Source organism: Telopea speciosissima, chromosome 1, assembly GCF_018873765.1.
Source record: "Telopea speciosissima isolate NSW1024214 ecotype Mountain lineage chromosome 1, Tspe_v1, whole genome shotgun sequence".
Classification (NCBI taxonomy): domain Eukaryota; kingdom Viridiplantae; phylum Streptophyta; class Magnoliopsida; order Proteales; family Proteaceae; genus Telopea; species Telopea speciosissima.
In genome coordinates, this window is record NC_057916.1 from 65,564,525 (window position 1) to 65,574,375 (window position 9,851).

Sequence of the window (9,851 nt, forward strand, 5' to 3'; positions counted from 1 at the left end):
TATCTCAATTGGGTTTAGCTTTTTTTTTAAAAAAATATACTTATTACCAGTTTTTCATCATTTAAGGTCCCTGCCTAACCCCCCCCCCCCCCCTTTTCTGTTTCCTTTTACTAACAAAAATAATATTCCAATACACTCCCTTTGAAATCATTTCAAACCAAATGCTTTAATGTTACTTTAGCTTAATCAACCTTTCAGGATAATATACTTTTTCTCTGAGCAGAGACAGTGGCTATGCTTAATAGAATATAAATGTTGAGATTACAATCAGTTAATAAGTGTATGTTAAATGTATGATACCTGTACAGGTGTACTAAAAGGTGTTCTTTTGTTTTGATAGTCCCTCTCTCCTTCAATTCAGAATCAAGGAAGCCCCATGGCAAACCCAAGCTTTCCCAGGTTTGCCCCCCAGATCTGAAATACTGCTTCCCTCACATTGTTACAAAAGAAAAGGATAAGGCTTACGAAGTCCATATTAATCAATTGCTCCAGTATGAAAACCTGTTTCATTCTTATGGTGATGCATAAATCTTGGTCCATAAATCACAGGAGTGACATTTGAAGACCAAATCTCCAAACGTAGGCAACAAGCACTGATCCACAAGCAGTAATATTCTGTTGTGGCTAATAAGAAGACATACATTTTTCCCTTAGACTTGTATTAGCAACTCCATAATTAAAGTTCTAATGTTATTGGGTAGATTTACCAGTCATGTCAAAACAATTACTTCCCATTTCTACCCAAGATTCTTAACAAGCAACGAAAGAAGCGGAGATTACATCTCGAAATGAATCACTGAAAAAATACGAATTGGACTTCAACCTGGCAGTTTTAACTTCAGAAAGTATGGCTGTTTTGGTGACTGACAGTGGACCTTTAAGAGGTACTGTGGTATGCATCATTCCTGTTTAACAAATCATCTTTTAAGAAAAAAAATTGATAGAACCTTTTAACTCAAAATTGATCCAAGATAGTATTTTAGATGGCAAAAACTCCTTCATACTATTATAAAACTAAGATATTAAAGCCTATCTCAAAGTTTATTTGTGAGGCAACAACTAAAATACGTACATGTTGCACTCTTCTCCTTCAAGCTCTAGAGGAAAACACTTTCCCTGCAACGCTGAGCTCTATATTACAAACTCCTGTCAGCCTATACAGAAAGCAAGAGGAAACAAGAGAACCCAAAAAAGAAAAAAAGAAAAAAAAAAAGAAAGGGGAAAAGAGAAAGACCCACCCATGTTCGTCAACATTCCAAAACATTACCAAGTCAGAATACTGACATCTAGGAATCAGGGGGTTTGGTAAGTAAGAAAAGCAACCTTGAAACTGCATTTACATAGCCTCCTCCACTCTAGCATGCAAAAAGCACAGACCATAGATACTCTCCCCAGGTCCTAGCAGAAGTGTACTATATACGCTCTTGTTATTCAAAAAGTACTGTATGAACAAACAATATCAGGGACGGATAAGATTTTGGTGTCCTACACTGCAAGTGCTTGCCTGTTGAATGCTTGTTGTGGGTAGAAGCTCTGCCTGAGGGAAGGCACCATTGGATGGAATGTCCAATAGTAGAACTTGATCGGAACTGTCATCAGTGAATTGAAAAGAATCCAGCATCATAGAGCTCCCATCAGTAGGGAGAGCAAATAAGCTTCTTGGACTGAAGCAAGAGCCATCATTGTCAATGGGGTCCTTTGTCTCATAACCAGCCCTCGTGACCCCCCTCCTGGGGCTTTTCATAGTGGCTTTTGGTTCTGAAATATGAAAGATGTTTGTTAAAAAAATGCTTTATGGACTAAAAGGTTTTAGCAACAAGTATTGATTTACAATAGATGGGACAAAATTATGATTATTTTGACAACCTAGGCTTGTTAGGTTGAAGCATGCAAGTATGTATGTCCATGGGTTTTACAAGGTTAATATTCTTGAGCTTTTTTACTTCTTTTATCACCTCTGAGTGATGATAACTCCTTTTAAATTGATAAAGCTAGTAACAGGACTTAATGTATTTTTTCACCAAACCCATGCAAAGGATAGCTGGACTCGCAGCATTCTTGGTGTTTAAGTCCTTGACTCAAACAGCTGCAGATTTGTTTGATGACAGAATATTGGGATTCCAGAAATCTCAAACTACAGTGGAAAACGGAAAAATGTCTCTGACCATTAAGCTTTATTTCATTTCTTTTTGGGTGGTCATGGGAACCATAACCTTGATCCATTCAGCTGCCTGAGTTTGGCCCTAAAAGAAAGTTCAAGGTGTCATGGTTCGTCTGCAATGGGGCTTATATCATGTCCCATACATGGACTGCTGATTGAACAATTTGAATGATGTATCAGTGAGCCCTGCTGAACAACCCTATTTATATTCATGTAATCTAAAGCTAATTATATAAAATGTATGTAAGTACAGTACCAAAAAAGAAGATAAAAGATACAGTGAGGTTTTTTACTTGTAACAGTTGCAGATATATAGTTGTGTGAAGAAATGTACATAGTTTCCATAAAAATGAGTTCGCATAAAGTATTAAAAAAAAAAAAAAAGACAGATGGTAAATTGGGAAATGTCTAACCTGGAAAGTTATGATTTTGGCCATCTCGTGGTCTTTTGCCAGGTTTAAGATCACTTGAACCTGGGAGACTGATTCCATTTGCAACTCCGTTATTATCTATATTCTTCATACCTTTTATATCCTAGAGCCAAGAAATCAAAGAAAAAAAATATGTAGAAAACAGTATTTTTCAATTTTGGAAGAAACCAAACCAAATTAACTTCATGGATATGAGATCAGTATTGTAGAGAAATACCTTGAGCAGATTATATTGTTCTACCCATTTTGACTTTGCCAAACTGACCAACACAAGCCTCTTCAGAGTTTTACAGTCTTCACTTTTCACTCCTGAGAAAGAGAGGTCAAAGACCCCTTCTGCAAGCAATTGCTGGAATGAAGATAGGTTCTCCTTGAATTGAGGGCTGTCAAACATGCTTTTGAGGCTATAAAATGAAAAATGATACAGAAATTAGTTTTGAAGCATAAACAAGGAATTTATAAATATGCACAAATTAAATGGCATTATGCAAAGTTGTTCTCTTTGAAAAACGTAAGGAAAACAACATATATGAGAAAAATAATCAGAAAGCGCCAGAAATAAGTAATCACATTTTAATGCATACAATGTGAGAAATAGATTTTATGGAGATTCAGTCTGGTAATTTCAATATAAAAAATCTTAGAGAAAAGTATTACCAGTAATACAGAAAAAGCAATAAAATATTTGTCACATTGGGCATACCCAGTGCACAAGGCTCCCGGGGAGAGTCATAATGTACGCAGCCTTACCCCTGCTTTCTCAGAGAGGCTGTTTCCAAACTCGAACCCGTGACCACTTGGTCACAATGGAGCAACCATTACCGTTGCACCACAGCCCACCCTCAAAATATGTAACATTCCATGTATAAAATATGCTTATGGTTCAATGCAGTCGTATCGGATCATATATTCAGGTTCTTTTTTGCACCACCATTACCATAATAAAGATCTTAAAAAGGGTGCTAACCTATCAGGAAGTCTGGAAGTATCCGCACAAGGTAAATACTTCATCAATTGCTCTTGTTCTTCAGGAGTCAAATGACCCTTATACTCCTCAAAGCTAACAACATCCTACAAACATGGACTGCAATCATGTGAGCTACACAACAACTCAAGACAAAACAGAACACTAACAATTCCTGTTCCAACAATTGGTTTTCATCAAATCACAATGAATGGAACTAGTAGATGCAGAACATCCAGCCTGGAGCATTTTCTTCTTCATACAATCATATATATAGTTTAGAAGTGTAATCTTACTTTTAGATCTAAGGATCTGAGTGGTGAGTTGCAACTTTGTAGAAGTTGTGATCTCTCAAAGAGAGATTTGTCCCTGCAATGTCAAAGACACCAATACTAGAAGTGAGATCCAGTTATAAGAAGGCTTTGCATTCGGCTGTTCTGATTATGTGAGCTTATGCTATTAGCTTAAATTAAGCCTAATAACAGCTTATATGTTGCATCCAGAGATGCTGACCACTGAAAAAAAAACATAGTGTGTCATTGAAATAAGCTGAAATTTCTGCATAAGCTTCATCTATTCAAACAGCTTCTTCTTAGATATTTTTTAGCTTCCGGCTTTTTTGGCAAATGAATAAAGCAAGTGTGTGGTTTTGAAAGGTTTCTATTCAAAAGAGAAAACAACCACTGTGTTTCTTCACTGAATACTTTTCAATGATTAAACTGTCCCTAATCTTTGTATTACATAACTCACTTTTAACTTTATACACAATGATCAGTAAGAACCTTTTGGCATGCTCTTGTTGTATCCCTTGTCCAGTAGACTTCTTCAGTTTCTCATTGCTGATGCTTGGAAAAGTAATGCCTTTATCATCATTATGTACAGGAAGAGATGCAGAACCCGAATAAACCTCATTTACTAGGTTAGGTTTGTTATCTACTGAAAGGGAGCTGGCTTCAGATTCCTCCTCTCGAGCTGCCAAGCTTGGGTGCTTGATGAGAACACCTCCATGCCCTATCTCTACAGAGACCATTGGGGTGTCACTTTCGAAAATCAAGTCCTCTTCCGAAGATCCAGAGAAGTTAGATGAAGCCTGCTGCTCATGTAAAATAGAGCATAGGTCTTTTGTAAGCTTTTCAACAGGAGAAGGCTTGGGGCGACTCACGCAAGTCCTCTTCCTTGATGGCACCACTGTATCCCACACAATGGATTGGGCTGGCCCTGAAAAAGATTTAACTGTATTAAAGTGGTGTAGACATACTTAAGGAGCCAAGCAATATGTTTATAGACTATGTGAATGAAATCCGATCATGAGATCTTCACAATAGTTCCTAAAAGAATCAGAATTCTTCATATAAGTTGTCCTGCTGTCAAATATACTAAGTGGTTTCATCATATATATATATATATATACTAAATGGTTATTACGGTTTTGGTTAAATGAGTGCCACCAAAGGGGAGACCCCATGTCAAACAGTAAAATTTTCATTCAGGAAGCATTGAATCATAATTGTAGCTTTGTTTGAATGTGAATAGATGAAATAAATTTTATCTTATCCAATATATGAAACAAATTTGATTTCATGCATTATCGATTGGTTTATTCACATTCCAGTTAGGAAATCACTTTTTATGTTTCATTAGTGACATAGGGCTGTTTATCCGATTCTGCCTTCCAATGATAGTTCACATTGTCAGCAATTAAGGCAAATTGAACAAATATGCACCTAATGACTAACAGCCTTAAAGCTTACACCGAAGTATCTCAATGAAGCTCAACTTAAAATTAACATAGAACCCACAACACTCTTAAGGACAGTCTAACCTGTAAAATCACTTGCATCTGTACTACCAAACTGGGCACAGCTCTCAGAGTATGATATGGCTGATCCTGAACTTGATCTATTACTTGCATCATCATCCAGAATCTTCCGGAAGTTCTGGTCACATTCTGGGGCTTTCCCTTGCACCGCCACATTATCATGAGTTTGTTTTCTTTTTTGTAACTTCAAATCTTTAGCCTTAATGGATATGATTTTCAATCTGGGAACTTTGTACTCTTCAAGGTCATCAGTTTCTATCCTGGTATGTAATGGGGTGTAGTTTGCAAGTGTTCCCTTTGTTCTCCATCGAGAACCACATGCATTGCACAGCACAGGCTTCTCTGGTGGTCCATTACGCCAAAGAGGGGTACCTGTAGCATTACTTGATTGTCAACAATGAATTAAAACAAACATCAAATCAAGAACAACTAAATGGGTGGAATGGATTAAATGTAGAAGAACAAAAAGGAAATGAGCCCTCCCATCCAGGTATGAAAAAGGAGCTTGAACACAAAGATTACATAACCCTCAATAGCTTCATTTCAAAGTTAAGAATAATCGCAACGTCATCTTAATGAGATTCCATTTGTCAACAGCTTAAACACAAATCTTCTTTAGCAGCAATAAAACTAGAGCTGTACGTCTTGAAAGTACTCCTACGAGACCAATCTTCAAATTGATTTGCAAGTGATTTGAGAGAAAAACAATCGACTCAAATGTCTAAAGACTATACGCATCACTGAACATTCCATGTGCTAAAAGAATGTCTCTATTGCATAGCATGGCCAGGGCTGTTGCACAGACAATGCCATGAAGGCCCACCAAGCGTACCATGGCATCGCTTCATGACTATTAGCAACTCGAATAGAGCCACTGTGGTGTGCAAGACTGAAGTGTGTGCACACGCAATTGCACACCATGCAAGCTCGATATTAGTAAAAAAAGGGCATACCCAGTGCACAAGGCTCCCGCCACTGCGAGGTCTGGGGAGGGTCATAATGTACACAGCCTTACCCCTGCTTTCGCAGAGAGGCTGTTTCCAGACTCAAACCTGTGACCACTTGGTCACAAGGAAGCAACCTTACCGTTGCATCAAGGCCTGATATTAGTCTTTCCATTAAATATCATTTCCAAAACTCCAGCAAATATATGCTATAAAAGCCCACATATAAGATATTTCATGGCCCGATCTAGCACATGACAAGTGGCCTGAGGCAACTTGAAAGTCTATATGGAGCCTAGGATTCTACAATGCAAAACCAAGGTACTCTGATCCTTTAGCAGTAAGACAGTTACTGAAGTCATGGATCTATTGGGAATATCCAATTCTCATAGGATTGCATTTAGTTCATCACTTGGTCCTTCACACTCGAAAATAAAATAAGATAACAATACAAGATGACAGAAAAAACCAAGCACTGGTTATTTGAAATAGAATAGCTCCAACTTCTCAAGCCATGCATAAGGTCTCTAGTTGAGATTATGTATTAGGACTTGTATAGGGTTGACAGAATGATAACTGATTCAGATATGCATATCTTACAGGCACAAAAGTTTATACTGAGGAAGATAACAATCTGAACCATAACATACTTACATGTACCATTTGTTCTGATGCATTTATTGAAAACTTAGCAAGCCAAAGCAATTTTAAGTTAGACTATGAATTCACCTGCTGGTAAAATTGTTTAGGGAAAAAGAAGAAATTGAGGATGTCTGTTTTTATTGCCTTCTTGAGATCAACCCTAGATCAGGAAATCCAGCAGTTTTCCAGCATTAATTCTTCTGTATTTGGTGAAGTCCTCATGTCAAACATGTGTAGGACTAGTATGCATTTTTTCTCTCCCCCCAAAAAAAAAAAAACACTCTTTTTTCCCTCGTGCATTATGAACTATTAATTTTTACTCTTCTCAGTGGAGAGATCATATAAAGAATACAATACTATCTAGCCATTTGAGGTTGTTTTCAATGGATATTATGATAACCATTGAACCGATCCGCATCATTGTAGCAAAGGATGGAGAGAGAAAATGTAGCAAATAAGCAATTATCAGACTGTTGAAACAAGGCAACGAAGCTAAGGAATGTGGCCTGAACGAAACAAAACCTTCGATGAGAAATTTAACGAAGGAGAAATGGAGAAGACCCATTATCTGGAGTTCATAACATTAGAAAATAAAGAACCATGGAGCACAATAAAGAATATCAAAGAACATATTTAAATTCCTTAGGATGCTGTGGTATATAATTCCCAGTTGAAACCAGAATGACGGTGGTCCTGAGTTAACCACAAGCAATATCATTTGGCTAAAAGCTCAGCCTAACTGAATATGCATTATTATGATAATAGTGCTAGCTGTTTCAATGTTTTGGGTGTACATCATTTCAACAGCTGAATATGCATTATTATGATAATAGTGCTAGCTGTTCCAATGTTTTGGGTGTGCATCATTTCAATAGCATTAGTTGACAGTGTTTAGCTAACATGAGACAAGTGTAGAAACTGCCAAACATATCCTCATACTTTCCAAATTCATTGAGGTTAAGTCTTCTCATTTAGACCATAAGCTGTTCAATGAGGACCACTCCCTGAACCTTCTAATTGTACTGAACTGGGTGTACAAAAAAGGCATTTTGGAAGGACAACAAGTCTAGCAAACAAAAAGAACTAACTTCCTTTGTAAGCGAGTAATTAATGGCAGTGACATTCACTGTTATATGCACTTGATAATTAGCTCTAAAACTATAATTAAAAGGGGGAAAATGGTCTTTCGGGTGTAGAACAGAATTGTTAAAATGTAGTGGATGGTTAGCACTGATTTAAGAGCTCACTGAAATCATCTATTTCAGGAAACAGATAGAACAGCGAAAAAAGATTTGGGAGGGAAGTCATCATTGAGTATAGCAAGAAGAGCACAAAACTCAGAAGAAAACTTGGAAAAATTCTTCTAAAAGCAGCAAGGGATTTCAAACATGGATTCACCTTAAGTTCATAGAACATAAGGTAGATTCTTTTAACAACCATTTTCAATGTATCTGCAATATCACTAGCACAACTGCAATAAGGGACTAGAGGTTCATTGGACAATAGACACCAAAGAAGAAGAGGGACTGTGGGAAGGAGGGGGGGGGGGGGGGAGAGCAAAATCAATTCTATACAGAAATTCATACAAGTATAAACATTTAAAGAGAAACAAAGACTTTCAATAGGATTCTTCCCACTCAATAAAGTTTAGAAAGGACAAGAATAAGAAGAAAAGAGAGATGCATATTTCCCCATATCCTTATTGTTCTTCTGGTTCAAACCAGTTCTCATTGAAACATACAAGCATATTGGTCCCTTCCTCCATAGAATTACTTATTAATTCAAATTCATAAAGCCCAATTATGAACGAAAGACGAGAAAAAAGTAATTTAAAAAGAAAAAAAAGGATCCAATATTTTCCTTGAATATTCAGCAAAAAATATCTCGAGGCCACGGTAAACGAACAAAGACTCACTTGTAACTCCACAGTGGTAGCAAGGTCCTTGCTTACCCATGCGTCTTCCTCAATCTCCAAACAAAGATTCCCAAAACGAAAAATGGAGGAAAAAAAAAACTGAATTTCTTGCCTAATTCAACAAAATTTGAGAAAAAAGAGAAAGGGGAAAAAACAAAAACGCTTATTCTCTACAACCCTTTTTAAGTGAATATTACTGGGTCTGTAAGACTTTCTGCTAAAACCCAGGTAGAGTTTGCAGAAGAAACAAAAAACCCATGAAACCCAGGAAAATATGTCTTTCAGACTTAAGAAAATTGCATAAAAATAGCAGAATCAACGAAAATTCAAAAGGATTGAAATGGGTTCTAGCCTGGAACCTGTACAATCCAATGGAAGAGAAAAGACCTTATAGGAATCCTATTAAAGGTCGAGGAAGGAAGGTGAAATGGAGGCTGTTTCTAACTTTCTGTGACCTCTTGTAGTTGCTATCAATTGTAAATAGAGTAAATGCTCAGCTTTCATTGTTATTTTGATTTTATGGAAATCTTTCAATTTATTTCTTTTTATTAAAAAAAATCATTTTTTTTTTAATTTTAAAATGGTGTGAGGGTAGAGGAATATTATTACATATATTCTGTTGACTCTGGACTTTTTCGCTTTTGTTTTCAAAACCACAAAAAGATGTGAAAATTGAAAAATAAATAGAAAAGCTTAGAGCCAAACAACACAGAAGAAACAAACAAAGGAAAATTTCATTCTTAATTTCTTAAGACAGATGAAGCCATGAAGGAAAGAGGTGGAAAAGAAAAAGCTAATCTTCTCTACCTGACTCAACATGGTGTTTGATGGGAAAAATAACTTTTTCTTTTTATTTATCTTTTAAATTTATTTTTATTATTAATTTCTGTGCTTGTCTCTCTAGATATATTTTTTTTTTGGGTAAACACTTGTCTCTCTAGATTAAAGTGTGTTAACTGATAAGCACAGATGTGA

The 9,851-nt window shown here is 36.5% G+C and overlaps 1 protein-coding gene across 1 annotated transcript; it reads right to left on the minus strand.

Moving 5' to 3' along the window:
- Window positions 1-1,243: 1,243 nt before the first annotated feature.
- Window positions 1,244-9,504, minus strand: LOC122672328 (GATA transcription factor 26-like). Its single transcript, XM_043869823.1, has 8 exons — window positions 8,877-9,504; window positions 5,379-5,747; window positions 4,339-4,774; window positions 3,853-3,925; window positions 3,560-3,663; window positions 2,810-2,996; window positions 2,575-2,695; window positions 1,244-1,758 (listed from the first exon to the last, which is right to left on the minus strand). Exons 1-8 carry the CDS (start codon window positions 8,914-8,916, stop codon window positions 1,460-1,462), a joined length of 1,629 nt encoding a protein of 542 aa, XP_043725758.1. The 5' UTR covers window positions 8,917-9,504; the 3' UTR covers window positions 1,244-1,459.
- Between the last annotated feature and the right edge of the window lie 347 nt (window positions 9,505-9,851).

Excerpts from the sequence above, each read along its gene's own strand:
- LOC122672328 (XM_043869823.1), bottom strand. The coding sequence starts at position 8,916 with ATGGGTAAGCAAGGACCTTGCTACCACTGTGGAGTTACAA. Across the intron at positions 5,748-8,876 it reads CTACCACTGTGGAGTTACAA|GTACCCCTCTTTGGCGTAAT; the intron begins GTGAGTCTTTGT and ends GTAATGCTACAG. Across the intron at positions 1,759-2,574 it reads CCAAAATCATAACTTTCCAG|AACCAAAAGCCACTATGAAA; the intron begins GTTAGACATTTC and ends TTCATATTTCAG.